General features: G+C 43.4%; 1 protein-coding gene across 1 annotated transcript in view; it reads left to right on the top strand.

Moving 5' to 3' along the window:
* Window positions 1–330: 330 nt before the first annotated feature.
* Window positions 331–23134, top strand: part of LOC149298982 (fibroblast growth factor receptor 2-like) — a 36423-nt gene continuing 13619 nt past the window's right edge. The window contains exons 1-5 of the mRNA XM_089486958.1: window positions 331–475; window positions 5434–5676; window positions 6166–6240; window positions 6394–6563; window positions 12122–12245. Coding sequence (XP_089343084.1) covers window positions 331–475; window positions 5434–5676; window positions 6166–6240; window positions 6394–6563; window positions 12122–12245 — 757 coding nt within the window. The remainder of the gene's footprint in view (window positions 476–5433; window positions 5677–6165; window positions 6241–6393; window positions 6564–12121; window positions 12246–23134) is intronic.

Here is a 23134-nt window from a genome sequence, read left to right on the forward strand (position 1 = left end):
CCAGTAAATGTATTTCCAACGCATCAACTTTTTGTCAATCTCCTTTTTTCTCCTCTTCATTTTCCTAACGAGCTAAAAGGTGAATTTAATTGAAAATCTATAATTTGTATGCAGTTGCTGCCAGCTGGGATCACAGGACCTGAATATAAATATTTAGTTTTTTGGGGAGGGTAATCTGGCGGCTGAATTTGGCGGAATGCTCATGTTACCATGGATACTGATGATTGTATCTTTTTGCAGGATCTGGTCTCCCTTGTGGGGAGAGGGACTCCGCAGTGCCTGGGACCTCACAGTGATAAATCCAGCTCATGCTTGCACAAAGCCAATCGGATGGGGTTGTTGTCAGCGTGGCGCTCAGGGAAAGCAGGGGGCGGGTACACTGACAGGATGCTGCTGCTTTGCTTGATTTTGATTGGCCTGTCAAGCGCACGTCCGTCTTACAGCCGGGTGGAGGACACCACTGTTGAACCAGATGGTAAGACATTGTTTATTTCATTTCATATACTCTGTCATTCCAGTGATCCACAGTTGTACAATTTACAGTGTTGTGTGCATTGCTTTTTTAATGTACCTACTATATGTGGCCATTAAACATGGTGGAAATTGACAACAAATAGTTTAGTAGCTCCTTTCAAATGATAAATAAAGACCATAGGGAATTATTTCCTATCCGTAACACGTGATCAATCTAGAAAGTATTGCGAGAATCGAAGAGTGCAAATTTCTTTGTAAATTAAATAGTTATAGGGCATTCTCAACCGCCGCTCCGTAGGCAACTCATTCACAATGGCACGTCCACTCATCCTGATAACAAACTAACCTTTTTGAGGATAACATACTTTAAAATCCAGAACATTAGTGTAAAATGTAGACGCAAACATAGCTAGAACAACAATCGAGGCAAATCTGTACATACTTTGTTGGGAAATAAACTTCCATCTAAGACTACTCCCTTGCTTCGAGTCTTCTCATACAAGGAGAACGCTGAGGTTGGCCCGAAGGGATGTTTCTTTGAGATGTGAGATAAAATCACTCTGATTACATGATGTCTTTCCCACTGACCTATAGATTCCACAGTATCAGGCAGTCAGATGCGTAAGGTGAAATGACACCTCTCCTAAAGGTATGGGAGCAATGCAACCCATCCTGTTTGTGGTGTCTGCTGAAGACCGTGCCACGCCTGAACGACTAGTATTTCCCCCTCGGGTGTAAAGGGTTAAAGGAGCAATTTCATATATACCTTTTTATAATGCCGAGGCAAGGTCGAATTCTAACAATTCTTAAAGTTATGCATCCAATTTAGCCCGTTACATTGAGGATATACACTAATGTCCACACGGTAGATAAATACTCTTGAATATCTTTGTCTAATGTTTCCAGTATTTGGCCACCACTGGCCTCATTGTAAGTAACTGTAGAGACGTTGTTTTAAATATCACTGGTATAGCTGCTCAGAATAGATTGTAGATCGTTTTGGCCACAGATTATTGCGTTATCGCTGTGGGCCAAATGTATAAAAGGCAATTGTAGACCTCACCAACTTCTTCTGCTGCATCATCAACTTTGTGAACTGAAAAGGGTTAAGCAATTCCCTTTGCAGCGGAGACTAAATATATATATTTTTTTGTGTGTAACAATGATCCTTTTGTGTTTTAGAATTAAATAATTGAAAACTTAGCATTGAAACATGAAGCTCCATGTAAGGAAAAAATGCCCCGTTCATGAAAGCATCTAACCTTTTGGAGTTAATATTGTATTAAAAATAACCTTAAGAGGGGATAGAATTGTGACCTCACCGACATTGTTCTTTTGCATAACTTTATCATACATGTCGCTCCAATTTTGCAATAATCCGATTATAGTATACATCTAATAGTAGCAACATATAGGTGTCATTTAGCCGTGCACCGCATCTGCCATTTTAATTTGAAAATCAGTTAATGTTGTAATCTATTTCTGGCTGTAATTACTCAGACCCAAATGAAACACAAAAAGAAAGATATGTAAAAGCAAGAAACATAAACCGGTTTTGCTATAAATGAATACATTAAGGAAAAAAACAATTTTTATAATATATATAACTGTGGTGGGAACCAGAAGCCGTCTTGTGTAATGCTTGCAATTCAACATGCAGCTACAAGCACTTGATGCAACATTTACATCCTGGCTGGATCATTTTTGTGCTCTTTTCGCAATTGAGAATGAGCATGTTGTCTGACTGAGATGCCCTTGGCTACTTTATAACTTAGCCACTTAGCTAGACAAACCCCCCCCCCCTTCCCCTGGGGCTGAATGCTGCTGCCCCTTCCATGATTGTATTTTTGTACAATCTCAGGTTGAATTGGCTAATTCCCAGGATCACACAACCCAGAGCTTACTTTTTCAAATATTACTCTGATTTAAAGACATTTCAGCATCCATGTTGGTGCTTTTTTCCCCTATGTTACTTTGACTCCTAGATCAACATTGAAATCCCTACTTGTATATGGGTGACCATTTTTTTTGCCTTCCTCTGGATCAACACAGTAGGGACACAATATGTATATAGGTTGAACTTGATGGACTTTGGTCTTTTTTCAACCTTATGAACTATGTTACTATTAAGAATATGTTCCTGGCATGGTTTTAAATACTAATATATCATTGAGTTTCTACCTTCCTTCTACTTTCAGTTGGAATTTGAAGGTGATTGTTTTAAATATTAAGGACTATTTTATCATGGCAGAGTTGGTTTGAATACCTTGATTATTTCCCAGTCCTTCCCAATCCCAAGGGTAACACACCACAAAAAAAAGCATAGGAATAATTTCATGATGAGACATAATCAAGCAAATTGTCCGACCACCAGAGAATGGCATACATTTTAAGGAGATTTCCCAATAGGCCACTTTTACAAGCAAACACCATTGTGTGAATCTTTGTAATTATCCAGACCTATACATTGATTTTCTGCAGGACCAATTTAAAATCTGTTATCAATAACACAACTGGTTTATAATTATCCTTAATAGTTAAAATATAATGTGCTCCAAGACTGCCTGGGTCAGGGCCAGACTGGTGATGATGGGACGACACTGGCACTTTAAGGCCAGCGGCTGCCTGGTGAAGTAAATGCCTGCATAGAAGCTGATTTTTATGCTTGCAGAGGATGTGGCTCTGTTGGCCGGGACTGTCCTGGGTGCAAGCCTGTAAACGCAGGTTTGCCTCCATGATAATGAAATAAAAAGCTAATAAAATATCAGGGCTAACGACTTACCTCTTAATTCTGTTATCCTTTTGCTGTGTAGAAGGGCTTTTGCCTGGACATGTAAGCTGTTACTGAATTTTGAGTGGTGGAGACAGAGTGCCCGGCCTTACATAAACACCCTTGTGTAAGCATACGGAGTCGCTACAGTTTGATTCTTATGGTTTGCATTGAGAGGAGACCGGCCATAACCAAGAACAGCGTGCCCAGACATTTCATTCCTTGTGCATACAAGGGCCCCCGGGAGGCTATGTACATTCTTACCTGCAACTTATAGCACTGGCCGGGGTAATGCCGCTCTATAGCGCAGAAGGTCATTAAGGTGAGAGCAATTTTTCACTAGTAATGGTGATTTGTGGGATAAAGCCTATTTTTAAAAGGACACCTTTGTTTTACACAGGTGTAGATTATTTTTTTATTTTTTTTTTGCATTCCCGGTTTAAGGAATGTGTCTTTTAAGACCCAGGCATTTTTACTATTGGTCAATCCCTTTCCTTTGATATGCCAAGTTTTATTTAAAAATCTTTAAGATTTTCTTCACGTTGTATGAAGACCAAAATATGTTTTATGAGATCATTGATTCTTGTTGGGCTAATTTAATAAATTGAAGCTTTACTGAGATAGGATGGTTCCCCCTTGCAGAAACCTGCTTGGCACTTAATTTACTGAGATTCAGAGTCGGATTAATACCCCATGGGGCCCTGGGCAAGCTATCAATTTGTGAATCCCTCTCAATCGCTGTTTATATGGGGCAATTTATCAGTTGAGCACAATACCCCAACCTTTAACCTTCTGCACCCAGGCTGGATTGGAGTACGTGGCTCACACCAGCTCACAATTTGATGTACACGTGTTCAGTTGCATTGTAAAGGGCTGTCCTTGGGAAATGTCTCCCCAAGAAGAATGCATAGTTCAATCAGAGAGGCGACTTCTAATTTAATTATGCTTATATGGGGTCTTTCAAGCTATTGTAGCAGAAACCTGCTGAGGTTGGTCCTTTATAATATATATACTAAATTCAGGTAGATGAAACTTCAGCTCCCCTGCCAATTCACCCTTAAGTGAATAAACCCCACTTTGTTTCCCAAAGTATAACTGGCAGCCATATACTGCTGCTTAATACAAAGGAAGAGAGCATGATTTTCTATCTCTGTTTTGAGTATACTTTTTTCTTTTTTACCTAAATCTATTTTTGTATGTTTTTATGGGTAAAGGTATAATTTTTACTAAAAAGCTAAAGCTTAACCAATGAGTTGATGACAAAAAGAGTGTGCCTGACACGCCAAGCTCTGTTGCCTTCTATGGGCATGCTCTGAGAATCTGGGAGCACAATTCTTTCTCTTCTTATTTTGTAAATTCCGCTTTAGAGTGTCAGCTGGAGGTAATTAAGAATATTGTGCTTGTGAAGCAAGAAAGGGTTAACCATAGAGAGCTTAACCCTTTGGAGTCCACTGTTTATATTGGACAATCAATGGAATCAATTGGACAGTCAATGGATTTAAAAAAATAACCTCTTCCTACCAGCACCTATGAAAAAGACCCGCACCTCAACAGTATTTGACACAAATTCCTCATTAGTACTCAATATTAATCTTATCCAAATTACACTAATTCCGAAATTTATGTATTGGATTCCGCAATACTGTTTGCCGGTACGTGTACTTTGATTTCACAATGTGATTTCACCTTTGTTTACATTTTGCTTATGTGATTAAGTAACGTTACTTTGGTACTCCAATGTGTAGGTATTTCCTTGTCGGAGAAGTTATGTGTATTCCTTGCTTTGCCCCAATTTTAAATAGCAGAAGTTTTTGGGTGATATCTTTTAACACATAGGTTGATCAGATAACAAACCTTACAAATGAATAATATGGATGCAGAGCTTGTTGGAAGGGTATCGGGTGCCATAATACTAACGTAAAGGGCTGACTGTAAACAATATGGTTTAACCAGTAACAAAAATACTAACAAGCATCTACATCTGTAATAATAATAATAATTATATACAGGTTATAACATCCACTAACACCAGTGGGGAAAAGCATACAATGTATTCTTTATGGGTACTCTAACAGTCTCCTTAGGACTATGCTTGGTGCTTTGAATGTGTACTGGCTTTGGGAGCTTCACTGACATGTGGTGTATCCTCTCTCTTTGTCTGCTGCTTCCTTTTCTATCCTTCCTTGCAGAACCTCCGACAAAATACCCAATCCCGCAGCTAGATGTTTTTACGGTTCTCCCTGGCGAGTTACTCGATCTGCATTGTCCTCATTCTGATGCATCGATGGTGACTTGGACTAAAGATGGGGTGAAATTAGAGGCCAACAATAGAACGGTGATTGTCAGAAACTTCTTACAGATAAAGGATGCTACCCCCAGGGACTCAGGGCTCTATGCCTGCAGTACTCATTTCTTCCTTGTGAATGTCACAGGTGAGTGACTTGAGTTCATTATTTTGCATTCCAATGTGTATCCTATTGGTTTGGAGCATCTTTTGCACTGCAAACCATGAACTGGCTCAATTTGTCTTCAAGAACATTGTTACAAATAATGTAAATGTTTTGCTCATGTAGACTTTATTGGAGAACCGCCACTTCTCTCCTAGGTTTAGTCTGTCCATGGTTTTTTTCTTTATTTTTTTTAGGATGTTTGGGTTGTGTAAGACAAGGCTTTCCAATATTGCTGCCTGAAGAATGGTAGAAGGTTAAATCTAGAAGGAATGTGTGGCTTCTTTCCCATCACTCTAGATTAGGCTAACCGCACAACAGCGTTCGCTGAAGAGACTAATGTCCAGAGCAAAAAAAAAGTAGTTCTACGCACTTGGAGCCAAATATTTAATTTTAAATTCTCTGAAAGGAATATGTGGTTTTAATTGCTACTATTTGTGAAACTTCATTTAACTTTTATCTATTTATTTTTAGAAGCCAGCTCATCAGGTGATGATGAAGATGATAATGATGGTGCGGAAGATTTCTCCAACGATAACAACAATATAAGTAAGTGTGCGTCTACCCGAATAGCACATAGCGTGCATACAACATTGAGGGTGCAAATGTTATATTACTATTTTGCCTTTGATTGATGAAGATAGATTTTTAACCATGCCTTGATGGAAGTGTGGTTATAAGCAAATCTCTTTCTAATGTCAGAACCTCCTTACTGGACAAACACAGAGAAGATGGAGAAGAAACTTCACGCTGTTCCTGCTGCCAACACTGTGAAACTACGCTGTCCTGCTGGAGGAAACCCTACTCCACATATGAGATGGTTAAAGAACGGCAAGGAGTTTAGGCAGGAGCATCGGATTGGGGGGTACAAGGTAAGTAAGCTGCATCTGTGGTCTGTCCCTTTATGTATCTGTAATGGAAAATTAATATAGTCATGTCGGTCCAAGGGAATACTTTTTTTTAATTAATAGTGAAGCCTACATAATCAACAAACCCAGAGTTTAGACAATTTTATTCCAATGACCCTAGAAATGGAGATGAGTTTTAAGAGGAGAATTTAAAAGGCAATTGGCTAGTGGTCAGGTTTTACCCTTTTCAATATTTAGATAAGGATCATAAAATTCCAAGAAAAAACAAAACTAAACAAATTTGTTTAAAAAATGCAGTGATACATTTCTGACATTAAATCAACTCAAACACAAAAGGTTTAGTGTAAAAAATGTGTCCGTGTTCTTTGAGTAAATGAAAGGTCACTTATAGTTAAAGTAATATTTGTTAATAATTGTCGTGCTTTCAATGTTCCATATACCCATATAATGCCACATTGTTTGTGGATAATAAAAGCACCAGGTGCAGACCTGTTATCGTAAAAATACAGCTATTAAGCTGTCTAGATTTTGCTAATATCAGAAGACGACTGTGACCTTGGTGTGTAGTTGGGACCTTGTACTGCCACAGGATAAATCATGAGTTACAGACATTGAAGGAGAGGGGCACTAAATGGTGATAAGTATCTCCGGTGATAGAGACTCTCCAACTTGGCTATATAGACACTCTCTTTATCAAAGAGGGAAGTTGACGGCCAATGTAATCTAGAGCAGAGTGACCTAAAGCCTTGGAGAACTTTTTCTCGATGATTGGTACTTTAGTGCTGCCACTGAACAAGTGGATGGGCACCACAGGCATTGCTCCCCTGTGATAAGACCATTCTGAGCCTTTAGAATACAACTAGTTGGCTTATGGGGACCAAGCTAATGCTGTATATGTTCAATATATATTCATAAATATTATGCTGAGTAACCTGGTGGAGCTTGGTGGAAGTGATTAGTCCGGAGCAGCTGGCCGTGTATTATAGACTTGCGCCAATCAAGTTACAAGCCCAGTGCCGGGTTACTTAAGTCTGTGTTTTAGTGTGTTTTTTTTGGTAATAAAAAGGTACTTTCTCTTTAAGAAGCTGCATATTGTTCTGAGAGCTTTGCTAATTGTAATGGGCTGCGTGTTGGTGCTTGTGGCTGTGTTTTCACTGTGCGTTTTATAGCAGTGTGTGTAAGTGTTCTCCTTGTCGAATGCTCTGGTTCCTGCCTGTCTGTCTTTTACACACACTTGGCAGACAGGTAATCGCTCTTGGGTGTGCGCTCACCACCTGCTCCGTGTGTTTTCTCTTGTGTAAATTACTAGGATGAACATTAGCTTTCCGCCCTAGTTTTTGTACCTATTCATACGCTCCTACTTTTATGTCTGTTTTTCTCTATTGCTTCAAAAGTGTTTTTCTTTTTTTAATATCTGAAAGCTTCCAAAGTTGATCTTGACTCTCTTTTTAACCTGGTGCCATTGGTGAAACCCTGCATAAAATTTAGCAAATAAGACTACCCAAGAGGTTCTGAAACCAGCTAGTAAGTGCAAGTTCACTACAGATCACTACAGACTCAGTGAATGCCTTTGTGAATTTATCTAGAGCATTCAACTTCAGATGTCTAGATTGAGCAGGACCCTTGTTTCCGTAAATCCAAAATGTTATGTGATGCACTACTTGTTATATGCAGTGCTGAGGAATATGATCTAGAAAAAATAATACTTTTCTTGCCTTATTACATAGTTTGATTATTGGAGGCTTCCCAACGTCTGGAGATTTGTATTGTTCTGGTAATGGAGGCATCTACACTTTGTCTTTAGAGAGGCTGCTCTGTGAAGATACCATTACCCTCTGGGTTGCATCAAAGTGCCTGTAAAATAAGTATTACTAGGCTTATATCCGACTCCCCAATTAGTGTTGAGTAGAATAGATCAGTGTGAACGTTTTGTTCATATTTCCCTATCTTTCAAGCTTCAAAACATGATATGTTTAATTGGAACCGCATTCTCTAAAAGCCACAGTGCCATTTCATTATTATTTTTCCAGCTTTGAGAAATATATTTCTGCCTTTTATTAACATTTAAAAAAATGGATTCATAATAGTATTTTTAATAAATTTTTATTTTTTATCAAATGTATGTGAAATTACAATACGTCATATATGATCCTGCAAATTGTATCGTATAATCAAAATTTTTTTTTTTTACATTTTAATCCAACAGGGATCTTATTTTTGGAGCAGCTACCAAGCGCATATACTATATATAAATATGATTTTATTGAAATGTGTACACACATGACACAGGCGATATATTACCTCCTTATAAGCGTGGAGTGGTTATTTAAATATATTAAGGTTTGTCTTATGCTATAGCATCCAATACAGTGGCCCGTTCAACAGGAATAGTCTTTTCAAGCTTTGCATTAAAGTTAATTTTCTACATTATACTTAAATGATCTCTCCAATATTTTGGGGAGGCTGCTATATAGAGGTGTCCATGCAGTTTAACTTGTATAAGGGGCCATAGGTAAGCTCATTTTTGATAAATCCCAAATATGGTTTTAAAGTCAATAACTATAGTGCCAAGATATGCACAATAGGTTATCTCATGGAACATGAGCATAACAAAATGTATTACTTTTACCCAATTAGATAGTGAAGCTCACTGGGGAAAAATCCAACCACAAAAACAAAGTCTGTTTCAGGCAGCAACAAGATCACCAAGAGTGCAGATGATTAAGAACTTGAGCAATCTTTACTAATATGCCATAATAATATTGCATTCCAGAGCTACTGGCTAATCTAAGATTGAGAGGTCACTTGGGATAAATCCACTTGCACTGCCCAGCCGTGCAAACAGCATGCCAGGGGACTAAAGGGCTGCATAACAATGTATCAAAAGAACACAGAGAGAGGTTCTCAGACCTCGGATGGTAACATTCATTAGTTGACTTGTTAACCTCCATAACAAAGTATCCGGAGTTACTCAGGCGCGATGGAAGGGACCCACATCCGGAAGCACAGTGAAAGTGTGTAGCAGCACGCACCCACTTCCAAGGAACACGTCAACTTGCCTATAAAAAATCAACTTTCTTTATTGCAACCTGTAAAATAACATTATTTTTGCAACTGAATGAGTGCGAGAGACTAACCCATGTCCAGCGCTAAGCGGCCCGTGTCTTCAGAACGTCACTCGACGTGATCCCTTGAGTCACTACTAGTGCGGAGGCATACGGTATGACTACCACTCCTTTGCTAGAGGAATGTATAACACTCCTCTAACCCCAACAGAAAATTATCTGGCACTGAAAGGGTTAAGAGAGCCAGCAAGGCAGGAAAAGTTCTGGACAAAGGAGGAAAAATGTCTGTGCTGTTGTAGTTACGTAATTGTAAAGATCTGGTTAAAGTGACTTCTTACATGGCTCTGTGTTGCCTTTATCACCTGGAAAGGTGTATCTATTAACACACTGAGACCCATTTAGCCATTTACTTTAACCCCTTCTCTGCCAAGATGCGTTCCATTCTGATTCAGGGCGACAAAGGGGTTAAACCGTTCCAAAATTCCAGGACGCTTGCCCTTCATTCCACTAACGGTTGTTTTGTCCACAATCAGCGCTGTGTACTCGGGCAATTCTCGGTGATTAAGCTGTTTGCTTGGCTTTCTGTTTGTTCTTCAACCTGACTGTGTAGAAAGGGCTGTGGCGGGAACAGCTTATCTGGGCCAGCAGATGTGGGAACAGAGTTCTGTTAATTTTAAACTTGTCTGCCTTGGATGGAGTAAATTTGTTTTCTGGGAGGGGCGAGGAAACTTTTTCAGTCGTGTGATTGCAGGTGCAGCCGTACAGAAGTACAAACATACAGGAGCCACGAAATGCATACTGAGACATGGATCTACATGTAAACCTGTATGTACATGCACAAGAAAGGACAAGACATACACGCAGTTGCCAAAAAAACTTTTAAAGTAGCTTATGTCGTTTGGCATTCAGCCACGTTAAAATAAATACATCCCAGAGACGGGAAAATAGTATAAAAGACATATAATGCTCTTTAACCCTTTGGGTCTCCAGAAGTGCGATAGCACATTTGGCATCCTATAGCATCCTGCCTGGTATTAAGTTATTGTTGTATTCTAAGGCAGAGTGATCATATTAAAATGTGACGGGTTCCATTAGCACTCCAAGTGGCTTTGCACCGTGTTCTTTGTAATTACCCTTTTGGGAATCCTGAAGCACCGCATAGTCTGGATTCTCTAGTCAGGACTTTCTCTCATCACCTTAAAATGATTTCTCAATATGTGCTGTTGATGGAGCAGAGGTCTCTTCTGAATGGGACTTTGTATGTTCCTGAAAGGAGGCTCCTTACTCCATTAAGAGATACCGGCTTTCCCTCCCCCAGTCCATGCCATGTCTCCCCTCCTCTGCATTCCTCCAGACATCCTGCTTTCCGCACATCTTTCCAGCTTGTAATTACTTGGTGGCAATTTAAAGCGAAGCGAAGTGGGCTTCGGTTCTCCACCACGGGAGGTTACTGTGTGTGTTTCACCCAGACCGTAACATATGTATGTTTTCAGTTTTCAAGGATCTTAATCTTTTGTTATGTCATTTTCCAGCCCAATAGAAGAGAATTCCAAGTTTTAGTGATTATTTGCAGAAATGAGAACATCAGAATCTATTGTGTTCTCCCATAGTAGCATCAGAAACCAAATGGCATTTTGGCCTGTAGTCCTAGCCACTCTTTGCCCACCTCCTAAAATAAGCCTTTCTAGGGTTCTGATAACTTTTTTTAATTTTTTTTTTTTTTTTACTTCTAAATTTGTTACAAAAGTTTTCTTTGTTTTATATTCCGCTGCCAGAAGACTAGAGTAAGCTCTCTCGTGGCCAAACTTCTTTAGCGCTCTTTCAGAGAACTTCATTATGTCTTAAAGGGCCTCGGCTATTCAATGTATCTCCTATAAAATATGTTTTTGATTAGACACAGGCATTTTATTATTTACTGCTAAACAGTAACAGAGGATTTTTAATGTCTTTCCTTGGCGCAATGAAAGCATGAGAAAACAAGAACAGTCAAGTAGTTACGATTTTACGCAAGGAGGCATCTATATCTGTATAAGGGTTTAGTCTGTGTGTTAAGACACGGTTGTTGTCAAACCAGTTTGACGAGGACTCCGCAGCCTGATAGAGTATTTCTATAATTAATCCAAAGTTAATCAATGAGGATTTAGCGATACACATGGCAAACATAGCCGCTTCAAGAATTAAGCCCTTGGCTGAGGCAAATGGGAGTGGTGTGGTCTGAAAGCTGAAGGCCAGGGACAAAGCTATTCACTGTAAGGAAGACAATGAATAGATTAAGTTTACCAATCCCATCACCCTCAGACATGCACTCACCTGCTTCTCATCTTCCAAGGGCCTTCACATAGAAGTCCGTTTTATAGAGTATGAGTTCGTAGCCTAAACATCATTTTGTTCTCACCAGTACTGGTTACCAGTGGGTTTTTTGTTTGATGTACATCGGACACAAGCAATAACATTTTAAATCTTTTCTCTTTTTTTTTTCTTTCTTTTTTTTGCTAGGTCCGAAACCAGCACTGGAGCCTGATCATGGAAAGCGTTGTTCCCTCAGACAAAGGGAGCTACACTTGCATTGTGGAAAATGAACATGGATCCATTAACCACACTTACCATCTTGATGTCATTGGTGAGTGACATTCTTCTAATGTTTTATAATTAATATACAAATTTGGAAAGATATGTAAAGGGAGACTTCAGCTTTTCTCTGATACTTGGTTAACCATATGATGAAGCATCAAGTTAGTTGCTCTCTAGAACAGGTATTTTTGAAGGCTGCTTTTCTGAACAAGGAACTGAGACTTAGTGTGATAATAAAAAAGAATACGAGTGGAAATAAATCCACAATAGTCTAATTTGCTGATTCAGGTTGGGAGGGCATTCGGATGTCTCGGAACAGCCCTCTTCATGCCACGAAGTGAAATCTGGACCTCTCCCCCTCAAAGCTGGGACGGCATTCCAATATTGAGTGCCAAGTACTTATGTCAGGATCCCCCATTACCAGTTTCTTCTATGACTTTTCAAATTTGTGACAAACTCACAGAGAGGGCGGCCAGGAGCCGAGGAGGAAAATTCCGAAAAAGTCTCCAGCAACGTAATTGTTGCCTTTGCTGCCAGAGGGTCTTGCCATGTGCTGGCAGGGGCTAAGCTGGGTACTACACCCCTGTTTTTTTCACACACAATTAATGGGTCTTCTGGAGTTCACTAATGCTATCCAGAGGTATGCTCATTACAAAAGATTTGCTGATTTACATGGTATTGCTTGTAGAACATCCCCAAATGGTCACTTTTGTGTGTTTTTGTTTTTTTAGTAAAAAGCAGAAGTGTCGCTTTTAATTTATGCAACTTTCTTCTTTAAAGTTTGTATTGATGATTGTACAACACTAGGGGGACACTAGAACAACAAATATTAATGACGCTTTAAAAAAAAAAAAAATATAGCTGTACAACAGATTAGATGCAAACAAGAGCTTGTACCGTAAATAAGGATTAGCCATTAGCCCAAAACAGAACATGTCAAATAGGACACTATAAAAATAGCTTTTTGCTTATATGAGAATCGTGAATTTCCTTTGAGGAATGTCTAAATAAAAACTCCAAATTAGAATTGTTTTGAACGTTTTGCCAATTGTGACGGAATTTTCTGTGAAAAAGAGTACTTTTTTCAGGAATTCCCACTGACTTACATTTTTTTTTTTTTTTTTTTTTTTTTTTTTTTTTTTCCAAATCAAATTTTATTGGTTTTGGTTGAAAAACGGGGGGGGGGGGAGGGGGGATACAGAAGGAAAGAGGGGAAGGGGGAAGGGAGGAGGGCAGCACCAGTAACAGTATGCATGTACAAGACATGACAATCAAAAACCGCAAAAGGTCATACATAAAGGAGACACAAAATAGCCGATAAGCGGTGTACAGGCACAAAAACAATTAAGGAAGGCGGCCGCGCACGTACGAGAGCCAATAAAACCAGGTAGCCGTATAAGCCTCCCTGAGTTCAACGGAGGAGGCGGAGAGGTCCTCAATTACACGGATCTCCTCAACTCGAGACATCCATGCCTCCAACGTGGGGGGGCGAACATCCCTCCAACATAAGGGTATCAAGTGCCTGGCAGCGTCGAGCAGGTGCCTAACAACAGACCGCTTGTACTGCGAAATAGACAGCTGGGTATGGTGCAGGAGTAGGGACAACGCTTGGAAGGGTGGAGGGGAATCAGTGAGCTCCACAAGCACTGCATAAATCCCCTTCCAAAACACCTGGATCACCGGGCAGTCCCACCAAATGTGGAGCATGGTGCCCACCGCACCACCGCACCTCCAACAAAAATCCGAAACGTTAGGGAACATAACATGAAGCCTCTGCGGCGTACGATACCACAAAGAAAGGATCTTATAGTTCGTCTCCTGATACCTAGTCGCCCCAGAGCTCTTATGCGTGAGGGTAAAAATCTTAGTCCAGTCCGCGTCAGAGAGTTGAGTCGAACAAGAGGATTCCCAAGTCGAACAGAAGGAGGGTCTGGAGGCAGAAGAAGCAGTCAGCAGCATAGCGTAAAGCAAAGAGATGGCCCTCTCTGGCGAGTGATCACGGGCACACAAGCGCTCAAAGGGCGTGAGGTCCCGGTATAGAGAATGCTGGTTGGGGAGAGTGGCAACATAATGGGCGATCTGGTGGTACGTGAAGCGGTCCCGCCAGGGGGGCGGAGCAGAAGCGGAAAGGGCCGTTAGGGGCAGAACCCCCATCTCCCCAAGGAGCGCATGTAGGCGGACAGGGAGAGGGGCGCCCAGGAATTCCAGGCGCGCCCGATCCCGACCCGGCGCAAAGTCAGGATTCCGCCAGAGGGAAAGCATGGGGGAAGGCGACGTGGAGAGCCGGGCCCGACGCCCAGAACATCTCCACACCGCCAAACTAGCGGAAACGAAGGGGTGCCGCTCCACACCACAGCCAATCCTGGGGCCCCACAGAGCATGGAGTACTCGCCCCCTGGACTCCCCGAGCTCCAGCGCGACCCAGGGTTTTGCGTGAGGGCCCTCAACATTCCATTCAATTATGCGCAACAAGTGGACCGCCTGGTAGTATTTCCAAAAATCGGGGAGAGCCAGTCCGCCCCGATCCTTGGGACGTGTAAGCTGTGAGAATTTCTGTCGAGGACTCCTATGGCCCCAAATAAATTTGGTGATGAGCGAGCGAAGGTGAGCAAAAAAAACCCTCGGTACACGGATCGGCAGGGTCTGGAACAGATACAACACCCTGGGGAGCAGATTCATTTTAACCGCATTCACCCGGCCCATCCAGGAGAGGTAAAGGGGAGACCACTTACAGAGGTCAGTGGACAGGGCGGTGAGTAGAGGGGCGAAATTAGCTTGGTAGACCCGGGACGGGTCGTCGGTCAACCAGACCCCCAAGTAGCGCATCTGGTTGGAGCACCACTTGAAGGGAAAACTGGAACGGAGCGCTGGGGTCTGCACGGGCGGGATGGAGATATTGAGAATCTCGGACTTGGAATAGTTAATCTTAAGGTTGGAGAGATCACCATACAGCTTAAATTCGAGCAAAATGTTCGGTAATGTAACGCTAGGGTTGGAAATTACGAAAAGGAGGTCATCCGCATAGGCCGCCACCTTATGGTGCACCTCCCCAGCGCAAAAACCCTGTATGTCCACATTGGACCTAATGGCCTCCAAGAAGGGCTCGAGGGACAGTACAAAGAGGATCGGCGAGAGGGGGCAGCCCTGCCTGGTGCCGTTCCGTATCGTCACAGGCCTCGACAAGACGCCATTAACTCGGACACGTGCAGTGGGAGACGAATACAAAGCGTCAATCCACATCAACATCGAAGGACCCAACCCCTGGCGTTCCAGAGTAGCTCGTAAGAAGGGCCAGTTCACCCTGTCAAACGCCTTCTCAGCATCAGTGGACAAAAGCATTATCTGGCGTGCCTCTTTCTTAGCCCTATGGACGACGTTGAGAAGTTTAACAGTGTTATCACGAGCTTCCCGGCGGGGGACAAACCCCGCCTGGTCGGAGTGCACCAGGTGAGGGAGGAATCGACTCAGCCGAAGGGCCATCATTTTAGCGAAAAGCTTGAGATCGGCATTAAGCAACGAAATTGGTCGATAGCTGTTGCACAGACTCGGGTCCTTTCCCTCCTTAGGGATCACCGTGATTATCGCCTCCAATGCCTGAGGCGGTAAGCGGAGACCCTCCCGAAGAGAATTGAGAGCCCGTACAAAATAGGGGAACAGCTTTGTCGAGAACGTTCTATAATATCCAAGGGGCAGGCCGTCCGGGCCCGGACACCTGCCCCGCTGGCTAGACTTCAGCGCGAAGGACAGCTCATCCTCGGAGAAGGGGTCCTCCAAAGACGAGGCCTGGTCAGGGGTGAGTTTGCGGCGAACGTGTCTGGTAAGATATTGGTGTAAGCGATCTTGTGCACCCGATTGGGAGCCCCGGGGGTCAGGGGTACCTATATCGTACAGCGATGTATAATAGGAATGGAAGGCCTCAGTAATCTGAGCCGGGAAAGGGGAGACCCGGCCACTCGCAGTCTTGATCTTATGAACGTGCGATCCGCGGTGGAGGGGGTGCAACACCCTGGCCAGCAATTTGCCACATTTATTGCCATGCTCATGAAAGAAACGTTGATTGTAGCAAGCAGCCCGCCGAAAGCGAGAGTTAAGGATATCAGAAAGTCGACCCCGCGCAGCCAGTAAGGCACGGTAAGAGTCAGACGAGAGAGAGAGTTTATGTAGAGTTTCAAGGTGCATTATCTGCGATGTTAATTGGGAGATTTCCTGCGAACGCGCCCTCTTCCTCTCAGCACCCACTCGGATGAGAAAACCCCGGATCACACACTTGTGGGCCTCCCACAACACCAGAGGGGACGTCTCCCGTTTGTCGTTGTCCAGAAAATAAGTGCCTAGCTCCGTCTCGATACGGCCGACCAGCGTCTCGTCAGTCAAAAAGGAGTCGTTCAGTCTCCATGTCCACTCCCTGGCCCGATACAGCGGGGACGACATAGTCATAAGCACCGGGGAGTGGTCCGACCAGGTCATTGGCAGAATAGTTGCGGTCTGCAGTAAGTCCAAGTGGGGCTGGGAGAGGAATAAATAGTCAAGTCTAGAGTAGCGATTGTGAGGCGGTGAGAAAAACGTATAGTCACGAGTCGTAGGGTACAAGGAACGCCAGCAGTCGATTAGAAGGAGCCGCGACAGGGTACCCCGAATGGAGCGAAGCCGGTTGTCAGGTAAGCTACTCGTGCCGGTCGACGTGTCCGTCAAAGGGTGCAAAGGGGCGTTCAGATCGCCCCCTACAACTAGGATACCCTCCTGGAAATCGGAAAGGGAGGAGGCAATAGAGCGCAGGGCCACATCCTGGCCAGTATTAGGAAGGTATATGCTGGCAAAGGTGTACGTGATCCCTGCGATAGTACCCTTAACAAACGTAAAACGACCAGAGCTATCAAGTAAAGTATCCGTAACTAAAAAGGGGACCGAGCGGGCTATGAGAACAGCCGTACCCTTGGATTTGGCCTCCGGGTTATTGCTAAAGAAACCCAGTGGATATGAAGCATCTCTGAGAATGGGGGCCTGCCCTACTTTAAAGTGGGTCTCCTGCAACAGCACCACGGAGGCCCTGTGGTGCTTAAATTCCCGGAGAGCTCGAGAGCGTTTTTCCGGCAAGTTAAGGCCCTTAGCGTTGGCGGAATAAAACGTGAGTGGAGAGGCCTGGTAAGCCGCCATGAGGAACTGAGAGCGGGCGAGAGAGGCGGAAAAGGGAAAAAACCTAGGGGAGACACGGGGAAGGGTACTCGGGGGAGGGAGAGGAGAGGTAGTCAGGTAGGAAGGGGAAGAGTGTCAATCGCCGGAGGCAATTCCGCACTCCAAACAGAGAGTGCGGGATCCCCGGTAGATGGGGTAAGACACCAAGTCCCGTAGGGGCCAGAGGCGTGCAGGCGGAGGAGAATACGAGAATCGAAAACCGCCGTGAAACGAAACCAAACGTCAGGAGGTGTCTGGATACGGCGAAATAACAACAACACCGACCACCCGCTCAAGCGTAACAAAACAAAAGGTGAGCACCACGTAAAGTAACAGGCAGGCAGGTATAATTGGCCAACAATAAGGCAAGGAGCAGCAGACATAAGGGTCACAGAGTAATGAGCAACCCCAACGCAGGGGGAACACAGTGAGCGAGAGAAAAAAAAAAAAAAAAAAAAAAAAAAAAAGGGAAAAACACCCCACCAAGATGTATCAGAATGTATGTAAGTGCATGTGTGGTGTAGGTCTAGTGGAACAAGGCGGTGGGAAGCGCCGATCACTCGAAACCGCCCTCGTAGGACCAAAAAGACTAACGGCACTGCCGCGCATAGGCATGCGGCGTATGGCATAGAGACCGCGTGTAAGCAAACAAGTGGGCAGCAATAGGGCCCAGTAGCGGCGCAAACGATAAAAAAAAAAAAAAAAAAAAAAAAAACAAAACACAAAAATAAAGAAACAGAAACGAGCATCTTACGTGAACCCCAAGCGTCGTACGAAGGAGAACGTCCAAATCTCCCTGAGTCCCGGCGGTACAGTAGTTCGGGAAAAGTCAGACGAACGCAAAAAGCAGCAAACGAGGCGCGGGCCAAAAGGAACGTTCACCCCTCCAAGGGGCGAGCAGGGACGTCCTCCTCGGCGGCTCTCCGGGGCGCGTGGGGACGAACTCCCACGGGCCGTGGGGGTCGGTGTCGCTGCCGGCGCGGTCCAAAGGGTCCGGCGCTGTCGCTGAGCCAGTCGGCCACGGCAATCTCGGGGAGATCCAGGTCCTGTAGGAAAGATGGTACATCAGCCGGGGATCGGATCGTGGCAGTAACGGTGCCTCGTCGCGCAGTCAGGGCAAAGGGGTGGCCCCATCTATATGCGATGTTAAGGCCCTGGAGCGATGTGGTAAGCGGCCGCAAGGCACGCCTTGCTTGTAAAGTATAGCGGGACAGGTCATGGTACAGGGAGACCTGATGGCCCTCGAAGTCCCAGGATCTGTGGGAGCGTGCTTTCAGCATGATGTCCTCCTTCTCCGCATAGTTGTGGAGGCAGCAGATGACGTCTCTGGGAGGGTCACCCGGGCCACCGACGGATCTCAGGGCTCTGTGTGCGCGATCAAGTTTAATGGGTTTCCCACCGGGGTCCACAGGGAGACCGAGGATCATCGAAAATAGCCTATTCAGTAGGCCATGGAGGTCCTCTAGGCGTCCACCCTCCGGCAAACCGCGCACCCGAATGTTCGATCTGCGGCCACGGTTGTCGAGATCCTCCAGGCGGTAGAATAAATCGGCCAACTTCGTGGAGTAAAGGCGATCAAGGTGAGTAAGACGGTGATCCACCTCCCGCGCCCTGGCTTCGGTAGCCGTGAGCCGCGTGTCTAGGCGCGCCATATCAGTGCGCAAGGCCGTAACCTCCGTGCGGACCGTCTGCTTCACCTCTGAGACAAGGAGGCTGAAGTCGTCCTTCGTGGGGAGGGAAGAAAAGATGCGCCGCCAGTCCGTTGGAGTAGGGTCCGGAGAGGCATCCGGGCGGAGATGCGGAGGATCATCCTCCTCATCCCGGAGGCCCGCAGGGGTCGGCGCCATGTTGGATTCAGCGGCCTGGGACTGTAAGAGAGCCGGAGTATGGAAAAACTCCCTCACAGACGGAGGCTGAGGTCTGGCACTGGGTCCCGGAGTTGCCGGGTCCGCAGGTACCCTCTTGGTCCTGCCCATCGCCGGCGGAAAAAGGTGCTTTTGCCAAGTTTAGAGAGCGGGTGGCACGGAGCTACAGGATTATGCGGCCATCTTCCCCGCCAGGTCAGCCACGCCCCGACTTACATTTTTTAATAAATTCTTTTGGTTTAGTGGTAATATGGAAGATGAGCACAACACGCTGTAGAACCTTTGTATTTTCACTTCCTATATCTGACCATGTATAAGTCAATGGACATGTTCATTTAGTCAAACGCAGCGTTGATCAAGGTTGGCAATAACTTATGTTCTCAAATTGTACTGCTGAACCGCCTTGCCAGTATGGGATAAGTATCACACTTAGTTGTTAATCTAAGTGTTTTTATTGAACAAGAACATTTTTAGCTATAATTCCAGTTTATAGCGGACTGGGGTCTGTCACGAGTTTCTTCTCAATGTGTTCTTTTTTTTTTGTGAATGTTGTCTTTTCATCTTATTGGCTTCTTGGTGGTTTCACGCTTTAGTTTCATGTCTAATACTAACGTGCTGGATACTGACCAGGTTTTCTGGATAATACTATGAAGACAATTCTTTTATATTAACTAGAAAACTATGCCAGGGTTATGTGGAAAACTATATATTTCACCTTGAAGTAAAGTGTCCTTAGCATTTGTCATTTCAGGATTGTATTTATGAGAAAGTACTATGATAAATACTATGGGTTATATCCAAATGATAAGTACTGTGTGTTGTCGTATCATAAATGAGAGCTGGCCTGGCTGTGAGTCCACACTTTCTGAGAACTGTTTCAGGTATTATACATGGGAATAATCACTGATATATGAGTATATGAGCCACTGGGGGGGGGGGGAATATATCCCCAGGTCCTATTTTTCTATAGAAAGGGAACCACCAGAGTAGTGCTCGGCAGGTTAGTTTCAAGGGGAAGAAGTTTTTTCCAAGCCCATGCTCCAGGAGAATACTACAAATACTAGTTCTTCCATCTGAACGTTGCTTGTCCTGCCCTGACTTGTCTCGGAGGCTGGGGAGAGGTTGTTGACATACATCAGGTTTGGTTAGGTGGGTTGGGATTTGGGACAAGACTCTGCAGAGCTGGGCAGCGCCCCACTCTCCTCGACTAGTGTGTTATCAAAAGGACATGCTACTTGTTAAAGGGTTAAGTTTTACTACTTGCTGGATTGGAAAGCTTTAACACACCATCTGAGACTGTTTTAATGTGATTTATTTAGGGCTTTATCAATTAAGTCGGCAGTGCGATCTCACAACAAGTATGAGATGTGAGGTTGAGGTGCTTTGCAGGGCTTTTCTGCACGTTTACTTTAGCAACATTTCAGGAGAGGGACTACACGTTTTTTCAGACGTAATATTACTTTAAAGCTAACCAACTTGTGCTTGCAGTGTTAAGCCACTTCATTGACTCATTAAAACCACATGGTAATAATTCAGAAACGATAGACTTTGTGTAGACTGTGGTATTTAGAAATCCTGGTATTTTGGTTTAAAGTATCTAAGCGCATCATGCAATGGGGCATTGTGCACTGGGAGCAGAGAAGCCTGGACTTATTGTAATTCACTGTGCTTGGAGTCCTGTGGGGTTACGGTCAGTGTTCAGATGGGACTGAAAAAATCCTGTGCTCCAAGAATGAAATGAACCCCCATACCGGTAAATTGTGAGGTCACCGGGATCTCATTAGTTGCTTTACGTGAGGTTGTGAGGTTCAGGTCGATGTGTGGTGTCTCTCCTGTGCCCCAGCTTGGCCCTGGTAAGATTTCCTTTCCTGGCCCCCATGCCCGTTGTGCATCTAGGGCAAAAGAAATGAAATCCTGCTGTGGAGTTCTGAAACCCTAATCTCGGCAAGTGAAGGAAAATCAGGAATCTAAGACTTGTAATAACATTGTGGCGGCTCCCATAGGAGGCAGAGAGAGGGTTGTGGGAGGGCTGTAAGGTTCCAATTATACTGGGATCATGTGCAGAAACCAGTCTCCATCACTTTTTTTCTCTCCTTTTTTTTCCCTCCTTTTTAACAAAGTCAACTTCCCACAAAATGTTCTAAAGGAAAAATGAAAGGGAGCATAGATTTCAAGCCAGACTGAGTTAAGGCTTATATCCCAGCATTCTCCAGCAGGGAGGAATGTAGGACATTTGCATTTAGAACTTTTTATTTATTTATTTATTTATTAAGGAATCACTAAAACTGTGTTCTGCTGAATGAATTTTTTGCAGGGACTAGACAGAACAATGATACCATGTCATGCCATATACAAATGCAAGGTTAAAATGTAACCCCAAGACCACCAGAGATATAAACCGTAACCGTGCAAGGCTCTGCAGCTCCTATAGGGACAACATTGAAGTATTAAAGGTTCTGTCCCACGTACTCGGCTTTATTTAATATTTTTAGAACTAAATATAGTGTTAGACCCATTCCTGGGTCTGTTCAATGCCCAAACCATGTCCAGAAATAAATTCAATCATGTACAAAAGTCTCTGTGGCCAGAACAACCGAAAAGCTTTTTAAACATTTCTATGCTTGCTTTGTGCTGTTAAACTTTATATAAAAGGTAGAAAATAGCATCTGATAAGGTTTATTTACTTAATATACTATATACTATAGTTAGTGGTTTGTCTGAGTGGAACAGCATCTGTTAAGGTCAATCTTTGTAACAAAAAACATGAACTGCCTTAGTTTGATGGAACGTTTGTTTTTGTTGTTGCTCTATAGATTAAGTCGATTGGAAGTCCAGATAACATGAAGAATTGTGTACTATATAGGCATAATACACCATCCTGCCCTAAAAAAATAGATACATATTCTGTATTTTTGGGTTGAAATATATAAGTGAATGGCTCCTTGGCACCCAAGAAAATAATAATTAATAATAATAATGGGAAGAATACCAATTACTAATTGAAAACACCAATTAATCCACTAAAAAGACTAGGGAAATGTGGTTGTGCCTTTTCTTGTGGATGAGAAACAGTTGTTTAGAAGCCCCAGCTTTGAAGAATTTAATTTAATGATACTTTGCAAAATGTTACAGTATTTATTGACCATTTGTTTGCAAGTCTGTGGAAACACTATTGCGGTGAAAATTCCGTCAATGTGTGAAACAGTGATCTTCATTAAAGGGACACTGATACCTATTCATTCCTTTACAATGTGAGTGTTTTGGCGAAAGGACAACCTGTACCTCATGGTAACAGAACTGATTACAGATTATAGTTTGCCCCCACATGATGATTCGTATGTGATCATTATTTTATGTATTGGCTTCCCTGTCCCAGTATCCCAGCACTTGTTCCCATGTTGTCATTCTAGATTTGCTCTAAATGTGTGGAGGAACACTCTGTAGCTTATTCAGTAAGAACGTACTATGATGGGTCAGCCACAAGTTTGTCTAGGAATGCCTTATGAGAAGTCAAAGCCCTGCATCACGTGGCTGGTGAGAAGAAATGTTAAACCTCATCTCATCTCACATACAAAATCATAGGTTAGCGAATAAACTAGTCTGTAATGGGGCTGGCTTCATATTTTCTTAAGTTCCTTTAAATTCTATCTTGGCATTACCATGTTATTGTGGTTTCTTCTTATCTGATGGTCAAGATCTGCTGATTGTTGAGATGGGACCTACCAAGGAAAGCGTTGTTTTTTATTTTCATAATAGCAACTCTTTATTGTGATGTTTGTAAGGAAAGGCATAGTAAGTCCTTAGTCTATAAATAATTGGACGGGGTCTTTTCTAGAAGACTTTGAAAGAAGAGAAGCCGTGAAGCAATAGTACGAATTGTCCTAATGGCTGGGTCCTTGGT

This window comes from Sceloporus occidentalis, unplaced genomic scaffold, assembly GCF_023333645.1.
Source record: "Sceloporus occidentalis isolate IW3139 unplaced genomic scaffold, rSceOcc1.0.p SCAF_30, whole genome shotgun sequence".
Taxonomy (NCBI): Eukaryota; Metazoa; Chordata; class Lepidosauria; order Squamata; family Phrynosomatidae; genus Sceloporus; species Sceloporus occidentalis.